General features: G+C 53.1%; 1 protein-coding gene across 1 annotated transcript in view; it reads left to right on the top strand.

Annotated features, from left to right (window-relative positions):
* Positions 1-24,889, top strand: part of HCN4 (hyperpolarization activated cyclic nucleotide gated potassium channel 4) — a 108,949-nt gene that overhangs the window by 72,089 nt on the left and 11,971 nt on the right. The window contains exons 4-7 of the mRNA XM_063169395.1: positions 3,517-3,735; positions 17,485-17,631; positions 18,745-18,985; positions 20,797-20,961. Coding sequence (XP_063025465.1) covers positions 3,517-3,735; positions 17,485-17,631; positions 18,745-18,985; positions 20,797-20,961 — 772 coding nt within the window. The remainder of the gene's footprint in view (positions 1-3,516; positions 3,736-17,484; positions 17,632-18,744; positions 18,986-20,796; positions 20,962-24,889) is intronic.

Here is a 24,889-nt window from a genome sequence, read left to right as displayed (position 1 = left end):
CACTGCATCTGGAACCTCTTCTAGTCTGGCCTCAAGTACTGAGGGCTTGACCTGTCTGCTCATCCTGGGGAAAACAAAAAAACCTGAAAGCTAAAGAGGTACCAGGAGCTGAAAGTGAAGAATCATCACAGAGCATCCAGTGCTCTTCACACTTGGTTTCCTAAAGGTAATTGCTCTGAAAGGCTTCCCCTTCACAGGAGTGCCTCTCTCTGAGCAGTGCTTGATGTGCTCAGGGTTTGTTTGCAAAGCTCTGTGTTTTCCTGCAGCTCCCACCCCCCAGTCTGTCATCCCTCAGCCATCCCTCAGTCTGGCACCCTCAGCCTGTCCTCACAGGAGCCCCGCTGCTGCTGCTGGGGCTCAGAGCCGTGCAATTCCCAGGGAATTCTGTGCATGCTGGATGTCAGAGTTTTGGATGACTAATTCCTACAAAACACTGGCAAGCTTCCTTGTAAACAGCACTCCTGAGCAGCAAGTTGCTGGAAGAATGGCTTTTAAACCTCCAGCCTGCCTGGTACCCAGATGTTCACAGCCACTAAAGAGCCTGGCTGCCAGTTTTCCAGCTCAGCTATTAATGCTCTGTCTGCCCAGATTCCCTTTGGAATTCCCTCAGCTTCCTTTGTCCCTGCTCTCAGGTCTGTGCTGGAGCTGTGCTGCCCTGTTAAACTACTGCCACACTGAACTCAGAGAGCAGCAGCATCCCTGCAACAGCCAGAGAGGGATGGAGAAGGAATTAATTCAGCAGGGGAAGGGACAGGGCAGCTGCACTGTGCCCCAGCACTATGGGCTGTGACACTCCACAGCACTGGCAGTGAGCTCCCACCTTTGCAGGGATGCAGCATTTGGAGCAGAGTGGCCAAATGTGACAGCTGCCTGCTGCTGCCTCAGCGTGAGGGACAATGGATGGGCTAAAGTCCCAGCAGCTGCCATGCCCTGAGTGCCAGGAGTGCAGGGCTGAGGGAAGGGGGCTCCTGGAAGGGCAGGATGCCTGTGGCAGCTCTGTGAGAGGCCTGGTGCCCACACAGGGCAGCAGTGGGTCTGCAAAATGCCACAAAACCTGGGGGTGGAAACCAAAAGTGCCACAAAGCCTGGGGGTGGAAACCAAAAATGCCACAAAGCCTGGGGGTGGAAACCAAAAGTGCCACAAAACCTGGTTGTGGAAACCAAAAATGCCACAGAACCTGAAGGCACCCAGCACTTCTTTGGCCAGGCTCAGATCCCAGCACAGCCTGGAGGCAGAGGAGCAGGAGGGGTCACTCCTTTGGCCTCACACCTTTGGCAGCTCCCATGGCCAGACCCTTCCTGTGCCCAGGCCAGGGGACAAACTCCCTGTGCCCTGTCCTGCCCTGTGTGCAGCTCCTTTGGGCTCCTCACACACGAGCCTAGGGCACAGCCAGCCCAGTCACCAATGGCCACTTTGTCTCTGGCCCTTCTCTCTTGGCTCCAGGGTGGTTTTTCCAGGTTCCTGGTCTGTTGGGAGGGGAGCCTAGACAGGCTGGCACCAGCAGCAGGAGCAGTCCCTGCTGGGCTGTGGCTGTGCCACTGCTCCCTTGTCAGCTCTGTTGTCACTTGTGTGGCTTTGCCCTTCTTGCTGCAGTGGGAATCAGGCCTGGCTTGCATAATGAAACTGAATCTGGCCAGGTAATGCTATCAGCTGCCTTTGTCCATGTGCTTATCTCCTAACCCGGCACCAGCCCTGGGCAGAGGTTCCAGCCCTGTGCCCAGCTCCCAGTGGAGCACTCTCTGTCACTCTTTGCTGCCTGTAAGGTCAGTGAGAACTTTCCATGGGCTTCCAAGGCACTGAGAGCTGCCTGCAGGGAGGACATCAGCCACCCCCTGGCTGTGATGTGTCACCTCCAGGAGGTGCCCAGTGAGCTCCAGAGCTCCCAGCACTGCTGACCACTGGTGCTCTGGATGGAGAATTACTTGTTTATTGCCAAGCCAGCAGCTGGGATGTGCAGAGACCTTCCAAGCTGCCACAGCACCTCTGTCTGCAGAGCTCCATCCATAACCTTGGCCCCTTCCAGGAACAGGGATCAGCTGAGCAATGCCCAGTGCTGTCACCCAGCAGAGGCGTTTTCACCTCCTTGCAGGAGCCATGTGTGATGCCAGAGCAGTTACTTGTCGAGGTTTCACAGCAAGAACTTGCTGGCAGATAATGCCCACAGGATGGCGAATGCACCTCGAGCTGTTCCATGAGCTCAGGCTAAACCTGAGGGCTGTCTCACCAGGGAACTTGTGCTGGTTTTTCTCTCTGTGCCATGCTGAGGTGCTGCCTGTGTGGAGAGCACAAGGTGTCTCAGCACTCTCTCCTGGCAGGATGTTGCTGCTCTCAAATGAAACCATTTGTAGTTCCTCAGCTCCCTGAAAAAACCCAGTTTTGCACTGAAAAGAACTTGCTGTCCAGACATTACCAACTTCATTTTCTGCCCTTCTCATCTCCCCAGGTAATGGCCATTTCCTAAATTGCTGGGCAGTGAGTTTCCTCACTCTCAGATCCTGCTGCTGGCAGCCTTGCTCAGGCTCTCTGTTTCAGTTTCAGTTCAAGTCCATTTCCCAGGGGAGGAAATGATTTGCTTCAGTTCCCTCTCCCACTTGTGGGTCATTGTGAAAATCTCCCGGTGCATCATCTGGATTTAGCCCAGATTACCAGCAGGGCACCCTGGCTGCCTTCCCTGATGGAAAAAACACATGGAGTCTCTAAAAACCAGGGCCAAAGTGGTGATCTCAGATCTGGGATCTGGGCTTGTTTTTCCAAATGGACTGAGCTGGGCTTGTGGGGCCGCGAGGGCTCTGAAATTAAATTTCTTGTGTAACAAAGAGTAAATTTCTTGTGTTGAGGTGCCTCCAAGAGGGATTTTTGGGTGCAGTTGAGGGCGTTGAGGTATAGGGTATTAGTGAGGGATAGAGGAGTTATGGGGGCATTGAGGTGTAGGGGCTCAGTGAGAGATATGGGAGCTCTGAGGGGTTTGACATGTAGAGTCTCAGAGATCTGGGAGTTATGGGGCTATGGGGGCACTGAGATGTAGGGTCTCAGTGAGGGATATGGGAGTTATGGGGGCTCTGAGGGGTTTGGGGTGTAGGGGTTTAGTGAGGGATATAGTAGTTCTGAGACTATGGGGGCATTGAAGTGTAGGGTCTCAGTGAGGGATATAGGAGTTATGGGGGCATTGAGGTGTAGGGGTTCAGTGAGTGATACAGGAGTTATGGGGACTCTGAGAGGTTTGGGATATAGGGGTTCAGTGAGAGATATAGCAATTCTGAGGTTATGGGGACATTGAGGTGTAGGGTCTCAGTGAGGGATATGGGCGTTAAGGGGGCTTTGAGGGATTTGGGGGTTGAGACTCCATATCCCTCCTTGCTTTCAAAGACCCCCCAGCCCTCCAAGCTACCAAAGAATTAAATTTCCCATGTAACACATCAAGGTGCCTCTGACAGGGATTTCGGGGTGCAGTGCCAGGGGTGCTTTCCTGGCCCATGGCCCTGTCCCCGTGCTGAAGCTGTGCCCTGTCCCTGCAGAACGACTCCTGGGGGAAGCAGTACTCCTATGCCCTGTTCAAGGCCATGAGCCACATGCTGTGTATCGGCTACGGGCAGCAGGCGCCGGTGGGGATGTCGGACGTGTGGCTCACCATGCTCAGCATGATCGTGGGGGCCACCTGCTACGCCATGTTCATCGGCCATGCCACCGCCCTCATCCAGTCCCTGGACTCGTCCCGCCGCCAGTACCAGGAGAAGGTAAGGACAGCCCTGCTGGGCTGGGCTGGGCACAGTGCTGGCTGGGGGGAGCCTGGGTTGGTCTCTGTGCTGTCCAAAGGGAGCCCAGGGTGGTCTCTGTGCTCCTCTAGAGGGAGCCTGGGCTGGTCTCTGTGCTGTCCAAAGGGAGCCTGGGGTGGTCTCTGTGCTGGCTGGGGGGAGGCTGGGTTGGTCTCTGTGCTGGCTGGGGGGAGCCTGGGTTGGTCTCTGTGCTGTCCAAAGGGAGCCCAGGGTGGTCTCTGTGCTGTCTGGGGGGAGCCTGGGCTGGTCTCTGTGCTCCTCTGGAGGGAGCCTGGGGTGGTCTCTGTGCTGTCCAGAGGAAGGCTGGGGTGGTCTCTGGGCTGTCCAGAGGGAGGCCAGGGTGGTCTCTGGGCTGTCCAGAGGGAGGCCAGGGTGGTCTCTGTGCTGTTCAGAGGGAACCTGAGGTGGTCTCTGTGGTATCCAGAGGGAGCCCAAGGTGGTCTCTGTGATATCTGGAGGGAGCCCGGGGTGGTCTCTGTGCTCTCTGGGGGGAAGCTGGCGTGGTCTCTATGCTGTCCAGAGGGAGCCCAGGGTGGTCTCTGTGATATCTGGAGGGAGAATGGGATGGTCTCTGTGATACCTGGAGGGTGGCCAGGGTGGTCTCTGTGCTGTCCAGAGGGAGGCTGGGATGGTCTCTGTGCTGCCTAGGGTGGTCTCTGTGATATCCAGAGGGACGACAGGGTGGTGTCTGTGCTGTCCGGGGGGAGCCCAGGGTGGTCTCTGTGATATCTGTGGGGAGGCTGGGGTGGTGTCTGTGCTGCCCAGGGTGGTCTCTGTGCTGTCCAGAGGGAGCCCAGCATGGTTTCCTTGCTGTCCAGAGGGACCCAGCACTGTCAGTGTGAGGCCAGGGCTCTGTTCCTTGCCCCTCATCCCCATCCATGCACTCCCACAGCCTCAGGAGGAAACAGCAGCAGGATCAGTTAACTGCAGGGCAGGGAGATGGTTGTTGTTGTCTCTGCCTGTCATTGTACACCAGCGTTATCAATGTCACCAGTACCTAAAATTTTAAGTCACTTCTTCCTTTCCCACATCTTGTTTCAAACCCCAAGTGAATGTTCCAGAATGTGCAGCTTTTGTTTAGCAAGTGCTCTCTTTGAAAGTATCCAGATTATTCACTCCAGTGCTCTGAGTGAAGCTGCAGAACAGCCCCCAAAGCCCAGATCAAGGCTCAGGAGCTCAGAGCAGGTTCCCCAGGTAGCTGTGGAATTAATGGCACCATTGTTGGACTGCAGAATGGAGGGCACAGCCAGAAATGTCACATCTGATCAGACTGCCACAGTCACTGAATCTGTGAGCTGGACAGGGCATCCAAAAAATGCAGCTGCCCTCAGTTATGGGGCTGGGGAGGTTTTATGGCCAGGTCTTGTGGGTACATTTGATCTGGAGATTAAGAAGAGGAATTGTTCCTATTCTGACCCTGCCAGGTGCAGTTTAAGTGAGAGAGGAGCTGTGATTCAAGTGGGGAAACTGTGACCAGGAGGCCCTGCTCAGGTGAATTTTAAGTTCAGGGAGGGGTGGGATAACCTTGGAACAGGTTTGAGACACAGGAATTCCAATGGGAGGAGAGCAGGGCAGAGAGGGAGAGCAAAGGAGACCAGAGGTTGACTCATGCTTGGAGCATAGGGAAGATCCCAAACCACAGCTAGAGCTGAGGGAGGGGGAATGCCCAGGAGAAGAGTGTGGAGGCCTGGCATGCATCCAGAGCATCCAGAGTTTTAGCTCTGTGTCACAGCTGAGCCAGGCTGATCCCCACAGAGAGCAGGGCACGCCAAAGAGAAGGACACTGCAGCACTGGGAGTGCAGGCTGATCAAATCTCAGGATGCAGAGTATTTATTCAAATGTGTTTGAAGTAGCACAAAAGTCAAGGACTGATCTGCAAAGCCAACCACCTGGGCAGCCTGGCACAGGCAGCCCTGCACCTGCAGCCCTGGGCACTCCAGGCTCTGCCTCCAGCCTGTGCTCACACAGGGGCACAGCTCGACCCTGGCACTGGGATCCCTGGCAGAGCTCAGGGAAATCAGTGCCCAGGAAGGCAGCAGGGACTGCAGAGGGGGTGCCAGCGACAGTGGGGAGGGTGAAAGCCTCATTAGAAGGTGGGGATGTGAGTGAGAGGGTTAACAGACCCAGGAGAGGAGCTCTGGCAGAGGGGACAGGGCTAAACCAAGGGTGTATTTCCTGTGGCAGGTTCATCTCCCAAGTTATCCTCTGAGGATCAAAGCCTCAGGGATTGAGTACATTCATTTTCCTCTCACAAATGGGACAAGTGATGGCCTAAAAACAAATATGTATTTACTTTGTGCATTCCTTAGCACTTGAATAGCCATGATTAAAATGAGGCTGCTGCGTGATTTGCAGCCCTGCAACTCAATTTAGTTCAGTCCTCCTGGGACAAAGTGTCTGCTGAAGCACATTAGAGAGAGAATCTCAACAAGTTTGGAGGTTGATTGGTAGGAGCCAGCAGCAATTGAGAGAGCTCTGCTGAGCACCCTGTGGGCTCTGCCTGTCCCTCAGCACAGCTCAGCCTGCAGGGGCCTGGGGAGCTGTGCTGGGAGTGGCCAAGGAAAGGGACACGGTGGAGAGGGAGAGGAACAGCACAAACACAAACAGGAGAGGAGGTTACAGCTGGAACTGCCCTGGGAGGCTCTGGCTGTGCAGGACCCTCAGGAGTTCAGGAGTGGGTTTTGGGGAGGTTTCAGATTGTCCAGACCTCTGCCAACCCACTGGTTCTTCCCTTGGACAAGAAGGGCTTTGGAAAAGAGGAGTAAAAGCCAAGCTGTGCTGTCTGTTGGCTTCAGGAGCCAAGGCTTGTCTCACTCTGCCTTGCATTCTCTGAACACTGGGACACTGAATCCCTGTCCTGTCAGAATCTCCTCCTGGAGCCTCTCACTTCATGCTGTGCTGGTTGTGCAAGGCAGGGCTGGGTGGATCCATGGGGAGGCAGGAACCATGGGGAATTCAGAGGGAATGCCCCCTCCAAGGCAGGGAGCTGCTGGGGTTCCTGGGTGCCAGGGCACAGTCCCGGTGGCACAGAGCCCTCCCAGCTCATGCAGGGGGCACAGCCATGGTGCAGGGCCAGCCCTGCCCTCCAGATGGGAGCAGCTCTTTGGATGGGGCTCTCTGAAGGGGCTGTTTGACCTCCAGCCCCAGAGGCAAAGTGAGGAGGGACCTGTCTGTTCCATCACAGCTTCCCATGGTCACAGAGGCAGCAGCAGGACCAGGAGCTGAGCTTCTCTCTTAACCTCACCTGGAGTTGAACTCCACAGTACCTGGCATGTTTCCTGCACATGAGACACCAGCACAGCTCCTTCCTGAGGGGTTCTGGCAGAACAATGTCCCAGGTGCTGTTGTGCAGGGTGGAGTTGTACCTGAATGGATGGGACAGCTCTGACCAAGAGCTGAGCTCTCACCCAGGGCTCTCTGGCCCTGTGCTCAGCTGGGCACACCTTCCTGGCTTCCCAGAGCCTCCCTGAGCTCATCTCTGCTCCCACATTCATTTTCTGTCACATCAGTGGGTTGAAATAGTTTATTTTTGAGCCCATGAGTGCCAGAGCTGGGGCAGATACTGGTGAAGGGGGTCAAGGACAGGAGCAGGGGTACAAGACCCTCTGCAGCTGTTGATGGATCAGCTCCAGCCTTTATTCATCACTGGCTGCAGAATTCCCCCCTGGCTCACATCAGAGGAAGACTGTTCCTTGCCCAGGAGAGGAATAAACCAGCCAGATATGCCTGTTATTTTCATGCTTTTTGCAGGTTCTCCTCATAATTTCTTTCCCTAATCCTGCAGCTCAGCTGGATTAGTATTTCTGTCAAGTCACCCTCTCCTCCTCCCCAGTGCTCTGTAACCTTGAGGGTGGGGAGGGTGATGGTGCTGCTCTCTGCAGCTCCTTGGAGCAGGGCAGGGATGCTCAGCCCCCATTGTGAGAAATGATGCTCACTTCCAAAAATTAAAAGGTTTATTAAAACCTTATCAAAAATACAACAGAAGACTGAATAGAGAAAATATTACAGCACCAGGGGCAGAGGAATTTTCCCACCATGTGCTCATCCAGACAATGGAGGTTTTGCCTTTTAACCCTTTAGTTCCCCAAAGTTCTGTCCATCTGCCCAGTGGTGGAGATCCCTTCCTGACATCCTGGTTGGAGCTCAGGTGCTGCACAGTAAGGAGCTGACCCTCCCAAATGTCCCAAACCCAGGGCACCCCTGATAACAACACAAGGGGGGTAAAACTTAACTATAAATCTATAAAACTTCTCTTAACACATCTACATGATATTTGCCTTTTAATTGTGAGAGTCAGCCATCACACCACTCATCTATCCCAGTCAGGGTCACTCTCCCACCCCAGTGGGTGCAGGGAGGCTCAGCTCCCCAGAACACCCAGAGCAGGGACTGCAGTGATGCCTTGTGAAGGCCGACCTAGAACAGAGGCTAGATTGAGCTAAAGAATAAAGTAGGAATTTATTAAAAGGATATCCTAAATGAATCCATCTTGGGCAGCACAACCCAAAATGGCCAGAAAATGGACCACAGGTCATGGGGTCTCACACTTTTATAAGTTTTGGTCCATTTGCAAATTGGAGTTAATTGTCCAATTACAGCTCCAGCCCATGAAGTCCCATCCTTCAGTCCATTGTTTGTGCCCTTGGGGCTGAGATTTGGATCATTTGTCCTTGGTCCCCAGCTAGAGCAGGAATTGTTTTGTCTCCCTGCTCTGTGCACAGAGCTCAGCATCCCCTAACATGAACCCAGACCCACACACTAAAGCAGCACAGAATGTGAAAAATATAAAACCCGAAACCTGAGGCATCGCTGAGAGGCAGGGCTTGCTGCTGTCAGCACTGCAGAGCCCACTGAGCCCTAATCTCTCCTTCCAGAGCCTCATCTCCCCTCAGGATCTGCTCTCCCCACTCCTCCTCCTCCCTCAGCAGTCCATGCAGTGCCTCTTGTTCTTAAAATGCCTCTTGACTCTGGGTAGGGGCTTCACTTTCCCTTTCATTGGGCACTTCACAGCCTCTTTGCCTGTGACACCCCAATAATGCTCCTATGGAAATCCTCATGTTCAAGGGTTCCTTTTCTTGTTAAAGCAGAATTTCAAACATGGCCAAGGTCTTTGCCATGTTTAGATCAGAAGTTTTGCCCAGCAGTGTCTCTGAAGCAGCACGTGCTGCAGCAGGATTGGAGGGGACACTGGAGACAGAATCACTTCAGAATCCTGCAGAGCACTGCCAGCACTGCCCTCAGCTCCTCACACCTCTCACAGCCCACAGCTGATCCCTGCTCTGCCTTTCCAAGCACTTCATTGTGCAGCTGGAACATTGCAGCCCTCCTGTCAGCACCCTGAACTCAGCAGAGAGAAACTGGGGAAGGTTTAGTCATGGGAAAGGCTGAAATAAAGCAACTGGAATGTTCTGTCTCTGTTGGGGATGTTGGACCAGGATTTGTTGGGGAAAAATCCAGACAGAGCCCTTGGCCTGCCCACTGCTCTGAGAGCTGGGGACCTGTCCTGGGCTCAGGCAGTCCTTGCTCCTTCTTGGACACCAGAATAATAATAGTCTCAGTTTAATAGTAAAATAACAGTTTTACTATCAACAAGTTCAAAGAGTGATTTGGGCTTTTTTATGCTCCATGAGGAAACAGTGGAACTCACAGCTCCAAGGTGCTGCAGAGTTCCAGAGTCTCATCAACCTCAGAATATTTAGACAAATTGACTTGAGGAAAATCTTTCAGGTGTTGCTGAGTGCCCAGATGCAGATCCAGCCCCTGGCTTGGGAACACCAGATTAACCCTTTGCTGAGCTGTGATGGTTGCTGGGGCTCGGGGCTGGCTCAGCCAGGGACACAGACACACTGTGGTGGGCACACACTTCCACAGTTTCCTACCACTGAGCTGGCAGGGGGAACCTCACATGCTCTGCCACTCTGGGCAGGGTTGGAAGTGACATTCCTGAGAGTACTGGTCACCAGGAACTTCTCAGGGATTGTCTCCACATTCCCTGAGCTCAGAGGCTTCTGGAGGAGTCTCCTCCTGGGCCAGCACCCATGGTGGAGGTCAGGGGAGCTGCAGAGCTCACTCACTCCTTGGGTAACGTGTGTGAAGGAGAGGGCAGGGAGTGCAGCACTCCAGAAATTAAAGGTGTTTGCAGCACTTAATCAAATGCAAAATGTAATCAAATTTCCTAATTGGAAAAAGTTTGGAGAGCCTGGCTTTATCCTGTCATGCCAGCACTGGGGTTTTGTTCCCTCTGTGCAGAGATGGCCTGAGCAGTGCTGTGTCCCACACTACTGTCAATCAAAGCAGCCTGGGCTGATAACAAGGCTGATAAATGATGGCTGCAGTGATGGTGTCAGGGCCCCAGCTTTGCTTTTCTGCAGTCAGGGGGTTCTGGCTGCTCTGCAGAGCCAAAACCATGCAAGAAACAGGTAATGGGGTGTTCATGTCAGCCAGAAACTCAGAAATTGTGTCAGTTGGTTTAGGTTTGTTTAATCCTTTCCCTGAAAGAATCCTGGATTGGTTAGAAAACAGAAATGTTTGTTTAATGAAAACCTCATGGCTTCTTTTCAGAAAGACTTGAGGTGCAAACTGCCTTAACCAGACCAGGGCTCAGCAGTTCCTGCTCCTGCAGGAGAATGTATCACTGGTGAACTTAATTTACCCATTCCTGAGAGCAGGCTCATTCTGAGGCTGTAAAACATGGCAGGAACAGCTCAGATTGTGACATCTCCACCCTGGTGGAGGGACAGGTCCTTCTGTCCTGTGCCCACCATGTAGCACCTGTCTGTGTTGTCCTGGCAAGGGAACCTCCCTGCCTTGGCAGCTCTTGCACTCCAGGGAGGGGTTTCAGACTTCAGTATCAGTCTGGGAATTCATGTTGGCACTGGAGCTGTACATAAATAAATAAATAGATAAATAAGTAAGTAGATAAATAAATAAATAGCTGAAGAGCTGATGCTGCAGCACACACAGCCCCTGCTCCCCTGTCCCCATCTCCAGCCTTTGGGGGCACATCTCACCTCATTTCCCCACTTCTGCTCTTCTGCACAGAGTACTGCTGGTCCCCTTGCCCTGTCCCATTCTGGATGTGTGGCTCCAGTGATCTGACATCTCCACAATGTCCTGGGATATTTCTAAAGATGGATTGGCCATGGCCAGAAGTGCCCTGTGCTGGCCTGGTGTCTTCTGGCAGGATGTGGACTCTCCAGCCCAGCCAGACACTCCCTTCAGGGCCATTCCCAGGGCAACCAGGCTGTTCCATGGCCCTGATGTGCAGGTTTGTCCATATTGCATCCTCTGGGCATGCACAGGATTAGACTTAGAACACAGCAGTTCATGCAGAGGGATTTGTTCCACAGCTCCTGCATTTGCCTTCCTCAGAGCCCTGAGCAGCAGAGATGTCAGAGGCAAACAGGGGGTTCATCAGGCTCATTATTGATCCTGCTCAGCCCACTGCCACCTCCCAGCCCAGGAATGGGACTGTCCAAAATCCCTGCCCGAACAAGAATGGGATTGTCCAAAATCCCTGCCTGAACAAGAATTGGATTGTCCAAAATCCTTGCCTGAATGGGACTGACCAAAATCCCTGCCTGAACAGGAATGGGATTGTCCAAAATCCCTGCCTGAACAGGAATGGGACTGTCCAAAATCCCTGCCTGAACAGGAATGGGATTGTCCAAAATCTCTGCCTGAACAGGAATGGGGTTCTCCAAAATCCCTGCTTGAACAGGAATGGGACTGTCCAAAATCCCTGCCTGAACAGCAATGGGATTGCCCAAAATCCTTGCCTGAACAGGACTGACCAAAATTCCTGTCTGAACAGGAATGGGATTCTCCAAAATCCCTGCTTGAACAGGAATGGGGTTCTCCAAAATCCCTGCTTGAACAGGAATGGGATTCTCCAAAATCCCTGCCTGAACAGGAGTGGGATTGTCCAAAATCCCTGCCTGAACAGGAGCTGATGGGACTGAGGGGAGGCAACTCACAGCCATCCCCAGTGCCAGGAATGTAGATAGAAGTGGGAGAAAAGCTCCAGGAATTGTCTGTACCACAGCAAGGGATCAGGAGCCTGACCCTGGGTGAGATAATTCCCCAAGGCACTGTGCAGTAAGGGAAAGTGTTGCAGGTTTCCCAGGAGGTGACACTTGAAAGTCATTTTCTGGTGGAAATCTGAGCAAATGAGCACAATGAGGCAGGGCCATGGTGCAGGAATCAATGAATGCAGCCTTTGGAAAGGCTCACAACCAGGACATCACACAAAGCTCCTGCAGAATGGAGGGAGCTGCCAGCTTTTTGTCACAGAACTTCTGTTGTTCCTTAAACCCCTCCTGTGACTCCATGAGTAAGCTGTAGGATAGAATAGATCCTGAGGGTAGGAATATGAATGGCTTAAGAGAGAAAAAAAACCCAGAAGTCAGCATTTCCTTGGGTTTGATGATTGCTGAATGCTGGGGAGCTACACTCTTTGACTCTTAATCAGAAATCAGGGAAAATAAACCCAAGAATGCACTGTGTCCTACCAGCAGGCTCCATGTGGTGAATCCCATGAGCTGATCTTACCCCTGTGGAGCACTGATCCCCTTGGAGAGCCCAGCTCTGCTCAGGGTGGCTCCCAGGGGTCCTTCCCTGAGCTGAAATGCTCCTCTGGAGCCTCCTGCTCCTCCCACAGGTGCATCTCTGGTGGCTTCTGTGGCCTCCAGATGTGGAGATATTTGTGAGTGGGGTTAAACCCAGTGCCACAGGGATCTCAGGCTAATCCTGGGAGGATCCAAGCAGTGCCAGAATCATGGAATGGGCAGGGTTGGGAGGGACAATCAGGGATTGTGGAGCCCATCAATAATCCCCCCTGTGCTTGGTGGTTTTCACCTTCAGAACTGGGGCAGGTTGAATCTATTCAGTGATTTATCCCTGACAGATATTGAGGGCATGGAAGGAGTTAAAAATCCTCAGTTCTCTTTGGGCTGTGAGTGTCAGAGCTTTGCTAGAAGGGGAGGGAAGTGGTGAGAGAAGAGGGAAAGTGGCCAGCTAGAGGAGCAAAAATCCTCAGCTGAATGGTTTCCTTTTGATATATTAATACCTCCTTCAAGGGCTATCTGAGGAAAAACAGACTTAAGAAAATGAGCTGGGATTTAAATGGGCTCGATTGTCTTCAGAGAGACTGCAATAATTCCTAAATGAGTGTTTTGAGTTGAACTCAGAGAGGCCACTAAGCTCTGAGCACAGGTCAGGCTGGGGACAGGGGACAAGTGGGAGGCTGAGCAGAGAGGAGGAGGAGGGGAAGGGGTGGAAGGCAGCAAAGGGACACCAAGTGGCTCTAGAGAGGGCCAGCTGAGTGTGCCATCATCTGCCTGACCCCACAAGAGTGGGGCCTTCAGCAGCTCCAAGGGAAGGGGGAAAACCCCAGTGAATCTTCAGTTCTCAAGCCATGGAAAGAAGGGGTTGATGCTCTCAATTCTGACCCCATCTCTGCACAAGGGAGTGCTGAGAGCCCCAAAACCCTCATGGCTGAGAGGAGGGAGCACCAGCAGAGGCAGGAGAGACAAGATCTCCCTCTCCTTAACCATGACAGAGAATGATGGTTCCTTATTTCACAGCTTGCTTTTATAACCCTGATTTCCATTTGCAATGGGAAGCAGCACCTTTATTTGTGGGGGAATAAATTTGTCCTGTTTTCCCTGGGAGCCTTATCTGGGGACAGTGGTGACAGGGGACTCTGACAAGCCCTGGGGACACTGCAGAGCAGTAATTTATTGCTGTTTGTTGCAAAGCCATAAATCCATGTTCAGTGGTGAATAAGCAGAGTCCCAGTGCATTTTTGGAGTGTGGGGATGTTTTTCCCAAGGAGCAAAGGGCAGTTAAGATGGACAGCAGGTGACAGTGGAGCAGAGGACAGGGACAGGGGCAGGTGGCTGCAGCAGGTGAGGAGAGGCTCCTGGTGACACTGGTCACTGCTCCTGCTCAATCACTGCACTAAAGCTGAGAGCCTCAGGGGATATTTTTGGCAAATCATTTATTCAACAAAAATGCAGCATTAAAGCAAGCAGAGCTCTTGGTGGATTTTAGATGAATTTAATAAACCTGAGTCAGCAGAAGCTTGTGCCTCATGATTTCCCTTTCCCTGGTGAGAGTCCCACACATCCTGGGCCTGGTTTGTCCCATGGCTGTCTCAGGCTGCAGTGGCAGCAGACATCACAAACCCTGAAACCTTCTGCTTGGAGCACCATAACCTCCAAAACTCTCTTTGGGTGAGCTGCCCACAAGGGAGCTGCTGTCCTCCACTCTGCTGCTGCTTTCCCCTTCCTTTCCTGCCTCATTTCCTTGGGGCACCCAGCACATCCTGAGCTGCCACAGCCATCCCTGCAGAGCCTGAGCCACACAGGTGACAAAGGGACAGTGGCATGTGGGGACTCCCTTCCCTTTGGTCAGGCTGGAGGGATCAGGAGTATCTCCAAGCAGTTGCTGTGCTTTGGGAATGCCAGGAAGCCCCGAGTGTCCCCTCTGCCACCTTGACTTCTGGAGTGATGCTCTCTGGTGCATGGTGGCAGTGCCAGCACAGGCTGTCCCTGGAGCAGGAGCACAACTCCACTGATCAGGCTCTCCTGCACTAAAGGGACACTCACATTTATCAGGGAGAGGAAGGGAAATAGGGCTGGGAAAGGAGCAGCACAGTCCTTCTGTCAGCAGTTAGTGCAGTACACACTGAGGATTGTCCTGTACTGAGAGCAGTGTGACCATTCCCTGCACACACCTTGTCCTGCAGCACCTGCAGGGCAGCAGGACCCTGCTACAGCCCTGGCCCTTGGGGAAGTGTCCTTTACTCACAGAAAGCACCATCCATCCCCAAAGCTCTGCCATCAGTCACTGTGTGCCCTGTATGCCACTGGAAGTGACCCCATGGAAATGTGAACCAGCAGCTGAAAATGTGGAGGGATTAGGGCAAATCCTTGGGCCACAGGAGTGAAGAAAAGGGGAAGAAAGTGATGGGAAAGCAAAGGTTCCATCATGGCAGGGTGGGCAGGAGCACAGAGGGGAGAAGCAGGGGCTGGGAGCTGCAGCTCCAGCCCAAAAACCAGGATATTGATCCAGGTGTGCCCCTCTGCTGTGAGCCCACAGCCAGGGCAGGCCCTGTGCTTGCCCTGCTACAGCCCCTGGGGCTGGGACAGCTCTGGAGCCCTGTCCTGCCCTGTGCCATGGAAAAACCTTCCTGGGCTGTGGGTTTGTGATTCACACTAGGTGAGAGTAAAAGGAACAGGCTGCTGCTGTGCCACACTCAAGTTTTTATTCTGTATTCTTCTAAGATCTTCTGAAGGTGAGAGTTCCAAGGGGATGCAGTGTTATCTCTGCTGTGGTAGCAGCAGTGAAACAACTCCTGAGTGGGATCTTGGGTAGGCAAGGAGGGAGTGAGTGAAGGGTCTCTAGCATATATAGTATAGGTTAAATATGATTATAAACTAATAAGTTTAATAGAAGGTTTTCATTTTTCTTTTTTATCTAATCATGCCCTAATTCTAGTGGTCTAAGATTTTACACAACATTACTAGATTATTACTCAGAACCATGTATGTATTTCTGTCAGTTTTTGTTGTTCATGGGAACACTATATCTAAAAAATGTGAACAACAGTTCAAGTTTACATTGGGTCTGGGGAAGGGTAACTTTATGGAAATACCACTAACTATGGTAGAATTTGCCTAAGGACAAAAAGGCCTCTGCTCTCTGCTGTAGCTTTTTAGATACTCAAGGCACTTAGTGTAAGTTTCTACTAAAAGCTAAAATCTATATTTCTATTCCACTTTGTGGCCTCATGTATCTCAGTTTCTTCATATCTTCATATCTCATATATTAAGATACCTTCATATCTCAGTTTCTCTGGGGTTTCAGTTCAATCCCTGGGCCTGGATTCCTTTCTGGGCCTGTGCCCTGAGGGGTTTCCATTCCAACACCTGGGGGTTCTTGGGCTCTCCTGCTCCCACCCTGCACACTCCTGTTTGCTGGGAGGGCACCCCCAGCCAGGCACTCCCTCCTCAGCCCTGCTCTCAGCTGGGGCTGTGTCATGGTAATTAGACCCCAGCCAGGGAATAATTAGCATTGACTCCATGTGTTACAGAAGGCTGATTAATAATAATCTTTATTAAGAGACTCATTGCTCTTTTGTAGACAGATACAGGTTGACCTAATTGGTCCAAACACCATCACCATTGGCTAATTAAGAAACCACCCTTTGATAAACAAATCTCCATAACACATTCCAATGTTCACAATATCAGGTGCAGCAAGTGAAGATAAGAATTGGTTGTTATTCTTTTCTCTGATCTTCTCCCAGCCTTTCCCAGGAGGATGCCTGGGGAAGTTGTGTTTGTCTCTGTGGCTAGGGAGCTGCTGCCACAGGGCTGTGTGGAAGGGAGCACAGGCTGCTCAGCACCTGGGCAGTGAGCACAGGGCACCCAGCTGAGGATGAGTCTAAGGTTAAACCACAGGGCAGCCATTTGGGGAACACAGCAGGGCAGTCTGCACACTCCCCATGGATGGAACAGGCCCTCCCTGCTGCTGCAGGGGAAGGGAACAGGCTGCCCATGAGTCTGTGACATGTCCTGGTGGCCCTTATGTCTCCCTGCTCAGTACAAACAGGAGGAGCAGTACCTGTCCTTCCACTGCTGCAGGGGGAGGGAGCACGGCCAGTACAGGTTGCCCATGAGTTTGTGACATGTCCTGGTGGCCTCATGTCTCCCTGCTCAGTACAAACAGGAGGAGCAGTACATATCCTTCCTCTGCTGCAGGAGAAGCCAGCACAGGCTGCCCATGCATCTGTGACATGTCCTGGTAGCAGCTCATTGACACTGTGTGTCCCTGCTCAGTACAAACAGGAGGAGCAGTACATGGCCTTCCACTGCTGCAGGGGAAGGCAGCAGGGCCAGCCCAGGCTGCCCATGAGCCTGTGACATGTCCTGGTAACCAGTGCCCCTTGTGTCTCCCTGCTCAGTACAAACAGGAGGAGCAGTACATGGCCTTCCACTGCTGTGAGTGAAGGGAGCAGGGCCAGCCCAGGCTGCCCATGAGTCTGTGACATGTCCTGGTAGCTGGTGCCCCTTGTGTCTCCCTGCTCAGTACAAACAGGAGGAGCAGTACATGTCCTTCCACTGCTGCAGGGGAAGGGAGCAGGGCCAGCCCAGGCAGCCCATGAGTTTGTGACATGTCCTGGTAGCATTTCATTGACATTGTGTGTCCCTGCTCAGTACAAGCAGGAGGAGCAGGACATGTCCTTCCACTGCTGCAGGGGAAGCCAGCACAGGCGTTCCATGAGTTTGTGACATGTCCTGGTGGCCTCATGTCTCCCTGCTCAGTACAAACAGGAGGAGCAGTACATGGCCTTCCACTGCTGCAGATAAAGGGAGCAGGGCCAGCCCAGCCAGCCCATGAGTTTGTGACATATCGTGGTAGCATTTCATTGACATTGTGTGTCCCTGCTCAGTACAAACAGGAGGAGCAGGACATGTCCTTCCACTTCTGTAGGTGAAGGAAGCAGGGCCAGTATGTGCTGCCCATGAGTTTGTGACATGTCCTGGTAACTGGTGGCCCTCATGTCTCTCTGCTCAGTACAAACAGGAGGAGCAGGACATGTCCTTCCACTGCTGCAGGGGAAAGAAGCAGGGCCAGTATGTGCTGCCCATGAGTTTGTGACATGTCCTGGTAACCAGTGCCCCTTGTGTGTCCCTGCTCAGTACAAACAGGTGGAGCAGTACATGTCCTTCCACAAGCTGCCCGCTGACATGCGGCAGCGCATCCACGACTACTACGAGCACCGCTACCAGGGCAAGATGTTCGATGAGGAGAGCATCCTGGGGGAGCTGAGCGAGCCCCTGCGGGAGGTAAGAGGGCAGCCAGGGGGCAGGGCACGGTCCCAGCACCTCTGACAGCTCTGGAGCTCCTGGGCCAGGGGCTCAGGAAGCTCCCAGTTCATGTGGTTGGCTAAAAGTTTGCATGGAGTGCTGGCATCATCCATGCCCTGCTCACCCAGCGGTCATAGGAAGGAGGAGCCTTCAGAGAAGCCCCCTTTCCTTCCCAGCTGAAGCCTGGTTGTCCCTGGGATGTCACCAGTGTGTCACCCACCAGCTCCAGAAGGAGCCTACCTTCTGTCTTTGTCCCCCAGCAATGTTCCTCCATGGAAGAGAGAAAAGCTGAGCAAGTGCCAGCCAGGATTTAAATCTAGTTTTGCTGAAGTCTCAAAGGGGACCCCTCTGAAAACCCCCATGGGGGAACACAGATGCTTCCCCAGCTCTCTCTGTTCCTGCTCCAGTTATCCCTGTTCCCATGGAGTGCTGTGCTGGGTGATGGGCTCAGCACCACGTCCTGAGTGGGGGCTGCTGGGGCACAGAGCAGCTCCTGAGCTGTCACCCCTGCGAGTGACACAGAGCCCCAGGGGAGGCACAGCCTGGCTGTGGTGACAGCTGAGAGCTGAGCTGGGCTTTCTGCAGCCAGGGTTGATGATCCAGCCTCTGCCCAGTGCCTGGTGAGCACCTCTCCCTCCTCTCCTGACACTGTCCCCATCTGCCTGGGATCATTCTCCTCCTGGGCACATTTGTGCTGTTTTACAGCTCATTGACAAGCAAGGGCAGCAGAGAACCAGGGGCTGCCAAGGTGAGTTATGACACCTGCCCAAAGAGGAGCCCTGGGCTTTGTCAGGCAGCATTTCACTGCTGCTGTGCTCCCTCACAGCCCAAGGTTTCCTGCAGAAACAGGAATGCTGTGTGTGTTTGGGAGGTTTGAGTGTTGTCCCTTCTCAGGGGAGGCAGAGGGGTGAAGGCAGTGAGTGTGGTGCTGGCTCCAGCACTGCTCTGAGCATCCAGAGCCCATCCAGCCAGACCAAGGCACAGCCACTTTATCCCACTTCAAATGCACAGGTCAGGTGGGGATCCTCACAGGTTGACTAACATGTGTGTCCTCTCCTCTTCCTCTCTCTCCTTCACACCCCACCTGCTCAGGAGATCATCAACTTCAACTGCCGCAAGCTGGTGGCCTCCATGCCCCTGTTTGCCAACGCAGACCCCAACTTTGTGACGTCCATGCTGACCAAGCTGAAGTTTGAGGTGTTCCAGCCCGGGGACTACATCATCCGGGAGGGCACCATCGGCAAGAAGATGTACTTCATCCAGCACGGCGTGGTCAGCGTCCTCACCAAGGGCAACAAGGAGACCAAGCTGGCTGATGGCTCCTACTTTGGAGGTGTGTGCTGCTCCCTGAGCCTCCACAGCCACAGGGCTGCTGTGCTCAGCCATTCCTGGATCCACGTGGGACTGACCCCAGCACCTCCTTCTCCATCTCTGGACACCTTCCCAGACAGGGGGTGTGTCACTGGCTGGGGGCTGTGTACAAATCACAAACAGGACAGGACTGCTGGGAACGTGCCTTGAGCTGTTGTATTTTCCAGCATCACTCTCATTACATGGTTATGACAATGGGAAGATGCCAGCAGCTCACATCCCAGGCATGTTTTTGGCCTGTCAGTTCTGCACAGTCATGGAGATTGGGTTCTTCTCTAGAACCTGCCTTTGTCCTACTGATGTTGGGTATCACCAGCTGGGGTCTCTGTACAAATCACAAACAGGACAGGACTGCTGGGAATGTGCCTTGAGCTGTTTTATTTTCCAGCATCACTCTCATTACATGGTTATGACAATGGGAAGATGCCAGCAGCTCACATCCCAGGCATGTGTTTGGCCTGGCAGTTCTGCACAGTCATAGAGATCGAGACCTTCTCTAGAACCTGCCTTTGTCCTACTGATGTTGGGTATCACCAGCTGGAGGTTATGCACAAATCACAAACAGGACAGGACTGCTAGGAATGTGCCTTGAACTGTTTTATTTTCCAGCATTACTCTCATTACATGGTTATGACAATGGGAAGATCCCAGGCAGCAGACAGGCAGCTTGCAGGACAAGCTCTGAGTGCACCACCTCTGATGATCTGCTGAGGGGAGACAGAGCAAAACTTTCCAGGCCCTTCCTCTAAAAATTCCTATTATGCATTTCCCACACTCCTGGTTCATGTGGAACAACCTGTCTGCACCTCACTTAGGTACAAGGGTTTTGCAGCCTGGCATTTGGAGCTGGAGGGTTGGAGTCAGGATCCCCTGACTGCCAGATGGGATTGAACTTGCCTGTGACATTCCATCACAAGTCCTCATACACGTGGCACTGTCTCCTAAGCATCATTTCCTTGGGAAAGCAGCCTGGGAGCACACTCAGAACCTTGTGGTGCTGCTGGAGCAGGGCTTTGGGGAGGCTCAGCATGGATCCAAGGAAAGGTTCAGGAGAATTGGCACCCAACACACACGGGGAGCACAGTGCTGTCACTCTGCAGCCCACACCATGTGTCCTGAAGTGCCTGTCTTTGCTGCCCAGGCTCTGTGGGAAAGCAGGATTTGGAAGCTCTCTGTTGGGTGCTCAAGGAGCTGTGGTTGAATGCAGGGCTTTGTGTTCAGTTACCAGCTGAGCAGTGAGGAGTGTGTGACAGCAGTGTAAATACACCCCAAGCTGGGAGGTGCCACTGATGTGGCTTTCCCTGACAGTGCTCATGGCATAGACATCAAAATCCTTGAAAACTCAGGAAAGACAAATGTTCCAGGTACAGAGATCAAAATTACAGCCAGGCACCAAAGGCAGAGATCAGCACAGAGCCTCTCTACAAATCTAGAGACAATTGGCTTCAATGAGAGCACGGCTTGACCTTCTGCTCCCAGTGCCCACAAGGAGCTGGAGAAACACAACTCCTCCAGTGTGAACACACAGTGCTGCCTTTGATAATCCCCCAGAACAAACCTTGTGTGCCTGACTGGACCAGCAGAACCCCTGAGGGCAACTCTGTGTGCCAGCTGCCTCAAGCTGCACACGGAATGTGAACTGTGCTGGGTTTTCTGTGGGAGGGGAGGCTGGGAGGGCACTGCAGGGAGGGAGGCTGGCAGGGCACTGCAGGGAGGGTTGCAGGGGTGCTGTGGTGCTGCCCATGCCCTGCCTGAGCCTCTCTCTGCCTGCAGAGATCTGCCTGCTGACGCGTGGCCGGCGCACAGCCAGCGTGCGTGCCGACACCTACTGCCGCCTGTACTCGCTGTCCGTGGACAACTTCAACGAGGTTCTGGAGGAGTACCCCATGATGAGGAGAGCCTTCGAGACTGTGGCTCTGGACAGGCTGGACAGGATTGGTGAGTACAGGGGGGACAGTCTTCTTCCTTACCTGCTGCCTTGGCAGCCCTTCTCCAGGCTTGGTGTGCTGCAGTTGGGAAGTGATGGAGATCCCAGCCTGGCTCTCCTTGAGCTTCAGCTCCCTCAGGGACTCCAAGCTAAACCTATTGGGGGTAAGTTTAGGTTGGATTTTAGGGAGAAATCCTTCCCTGGGAGGGTGGGCAGGCCCTGGCACAGGGTGCCCAGAGCAGCTGTGCCTGCCTCTGGATCCCTAAAGTGTCCAAGGCCAAGTTGGACACTAAGGCTTGGAGCACACTGGGACAGTGGAAGGCATCCTGGACTAGATCTCCTTTAAGGTCCATTCCAACCCAAACTATTCTGGGATTCTGTGATGGTCACAATCCATCCCAGCATGCTCCCTGTCCTGTGGGAGACACAACCTGTGCTGCAAACATCCTTTCCAGGTGTCTCTTCCCCAGCTAAAGACCAGGAGAGCATTCCTTGGTCACAGCCAGAGGTGTTTAACAGAGATGAAGTGACTCATGCAAAGGCTGCAGAGCTGAGGAACTTTTTGGAGTCCCAGTCTAACTCCTGCAGCTCCTTATCCATCCCCTCACAGTGCCTGCATTCCCAGTGCTTTCCTCATGGAGCTCTGGGCACAATGCAGAGGGCCAGGAAAGTGATCAGGGGAGGGGGATAGGGGCTAAACTGGCATCCCAGCAAGGGCTGCAGTGCCTCTGGGGCTTCTCCAGCCAGGGACACTGGATCCTCTGCATCTCATTACCTGCTGCAAACACAGAGTGGGACCCCTGAGGAAAAGGCTCTGAGCTGAAGACCAGCTTTGGCAAAGCCCAGGCTAATGAGGCCCTGGTGGAGGTGGGAGTAGGCCCAACACTTGGGTTATTTCAGCGAGGCTGTACAAATGACAGAGAAAATGTGAAATCAATGCAGGGATGGACCAGCTTGGCTTTATCTCAAGTTCTGCAGGTCTGGGTGCTCAGTGCTGCTCAGCTTTCCAGCCTGGTGCTCTCTGGGACTGTGGGATCTGGTGGGCAGAACATCCTGTGCTTCCTGTCCTGTGCTCTGTGCTCCTGCACACGTAACTGAAATCCATGGAAAATTCTGACCCAGCACAAAGAACCTCACGTGCCTCTTCCCCTGAGAGAGCTCCCCTTGCACAGACAGCTGCAAATGTCAGCATAAGGTCAGAAGGTGACACACAGCAAGTGGAACAACAGGCCCTTTGCTGCAGGGCTCTGCCCATGCCCCCCCTTCCTCCTGCTGGTCCCTGTGCCACTGAAAGTCCTGCTGTGCCCTGGTTTCCCTGGCACTCACCCTCGAGAGCTGCCTGCTCCCTTAACTCCTCATCTGAGCTGTTGTGAAATGGCTCCTCCACAGCCCTTGGTGGTGCCCAGCTCTGCTCAGCTATGGCTGCCCCACAGAGCCCAGGGGAGCTCTGGGCACCCTCCTGGAGATCCCATGGAATTCCCTGACTTTGGAAATAAGGCATTTCTTCCCTTCCTCTGGAATGTGCACCATCCAGAAGGAGCAGTGCAGTATTCTGTACCAGTCTGTGACTTTGGAGGGAATTCAAGGTTACTGCATTCTGCTGAGGCTCTCTGGAGGTGCAGGAATCATTCTAAAGGACTGAAGTTGAGGAACAGCAGTTCTTGAAAAGCAGGGATGAACAAAAGCAGAACAAGTTTTGGTCCTGTCCCATCCAGTTCAGGATCTGAACTGGATGTGCAGAAGGAGGAAGCAAATGGAATCCTCTTTCCATGTCAGTGGTGCATTCCCTGGCTCCCTTCTGCCCAGGTGACAATGTCCTTGAGAAGCCCAGGGTGACAATGTCCTGGGGAAACACAGGGTGACAATGTCCTGGGGAAACCCAGGCCACAGTGAGTACAGGAGGTGATTCAGAGGGCCCTGTCTCTGTTCTGGTACCAGGATAACAGCCATCCAATATTCCCCCTATGCCTCAAGGGAGCAGGGAGGAAAATCTCAGCCCAGCCAGTCCCACTGGGAGATGTTTATGGGATGTCTGGCCACTGGGGGGTTTGGAAAGGGTGATCTTGTAGGTGCACAGAGTTTGTTTGTGGTGATTGGGAGTGGGGCTGCAGCTCCTCCCCAGTGGGCACAGCTGTGAGCAGCACTGCCAGCAGTGAGCCAGGGAGTGCCCAGGGGCACTGACAACCACCACAGGGAGCAGAGGGCACACAGGGGCAGTGCATCCACATGAGGGGGGTAAAAGGTTGGGCTGAAGAACAAGAAGAGCAGATGTTTGCAGCTTCCTGAAGTAGTGTGGTGTTAGTCTGTATGGGCACACACCTGAAGCCTTCTGATGAGGTTCTGGTGTTACTCTGTATGGGGTGAAGCTTTCTGGAATTGGATAGGAATACTCTGTGTATTGTGGCCATCTCAGCTGTCACATTTGCTGGGACACGGTCTCAGCTTTGTGGGTAGAAGAAGGAGCAGGCAGGGGCTCAGCCCATGCAGCAACAGGAGCAGGATTGGTTGATGGAGGTGGGATGAAGCATTCCCACAGCAGGGCTGAGCAGTTTGGAAGCAGTGGGTGGGCAAGGAGAGGGGCCAGAGCCTCCCAGCCTGTGCTGCCATGGGTTCCTGCAGGAACATGGGCTGTGCATGGAGCTGGCAGGCACACAGAGCCCTGGGCAAAGAGCTGAGGTGTGGCCTTGAACCTCTGCTCCTACTGGCAACTGATCCTGGTGTCCTGCCTGGATTGGGCAGGAAGGGATTCATCTCCATCACTTGACAGAGGCTGGGAGGCTACAAAGATCTGTGGCCCTGCTTAAGTCTGAGTAACTTCAGGCTCTGAGAGCTCCTCTACCTGCAGAATGTCACACATGTGACACTTCAGTTGGACACTCAAAGAAATTGGTCTGAAATCCAGAAATCAGAAATGAAATTGGTCTGAAATCAGAAATCACTGATTAATGATCATTTTCTTCCTGATAAAATCAGCCTCTCTTCCTTGTTCCTGCCAGGCTGTGAGGTTGTGTTCCCCTGTTCCTGGGCAGACTCTAAGGCTGTGTGCCCCTGTTCCTGCCAGGCTGTGAGGCTGTGTGCAGTGTCTGTGGTTGCAGGGATGCTGTGCTCTCTGCAGTGAGTAATTCTCTGTCTGGCAGTGTTGGTGAAGTGCCCCAGTTTGCTGTGCCCCATTACATAAATCACACCCTTCTGTTCCTGCCTGCCTTTGAAACTGGTTTTCAGTGACCACTGAAGCTTAAAATGAGATTTCCACAAGTATTTGCACTTGTAAAACAGCACCACTTAAATGCTCATTGAGAGGGAGCCCAGCAGGGGTGGTGAATGCTGTCAAACCCAGGGAATGGCAGAGACAGAGCTCTGCCCCTGCTCCATGTGCTGAGGTACACCAGAAATGCCTCCCACCAGCTCCTCCCACCCACAGCAAGGGCACTGGGGAGAGCTGAAAGCCTCCTGGGAGCCAGAGGAAATGCTTGTTTTCATTTTCCCCAGGAAGTTTTTGCCACATGGTTTGAAATGCACATCCTTTGAATGCCACTTGTATATGTTTTGATACAAGGATCCCAGTGAAGTCAGGATGAAAGATCCCTTGAGTTTCCTCCAGGCATTGCAGATGCCAAAAAACCAAAGGAAAGCCAAGACAACACAATTCCAGCCTCTCAATATAATTTATGATATTATTGCAGTATCAGAGTGTCAACAACATACTACAATGGTAGAAATGTTAAAAGCTTTGTCTATAAACAAACCACAAAAATAGCTGTTCCCAAACTCTTGGCCTGCCAGCTCGTGACCACAGCTGTGCAGCTGAGATGCTGTTGGGTTTGCAGCCCTGCTTGTCTGGTCCTGACTGATCCCCTGGGCTGTGCTGCCTCCAGGCAGGGCTGGCCTGGGCCAGGTGAGCCAGGGAGAGCAGCTGGGAGCAGTGCCAAGCTCTGCCTC

This window comes from Melospiza melodia, chromosome 15 (assembly GCF_035770615.1).
Source record: "Melospiza melodia melodia isolate bMelMel2 chromosome 15, bMelMel2.pri, whole genome shotgun sequence".
In the NCBI taxonomy this organism is placed as follows: Eukaryota; Metazoa; Chordata; class Aves; order Passeriformes; family Passerellidae; genus Melospiza; species Melospiza melodia.
Note: the sequence above shows the minus strand (reverse complement) of the source record. Positions and strands in the feature narration are given on the sequence as shown.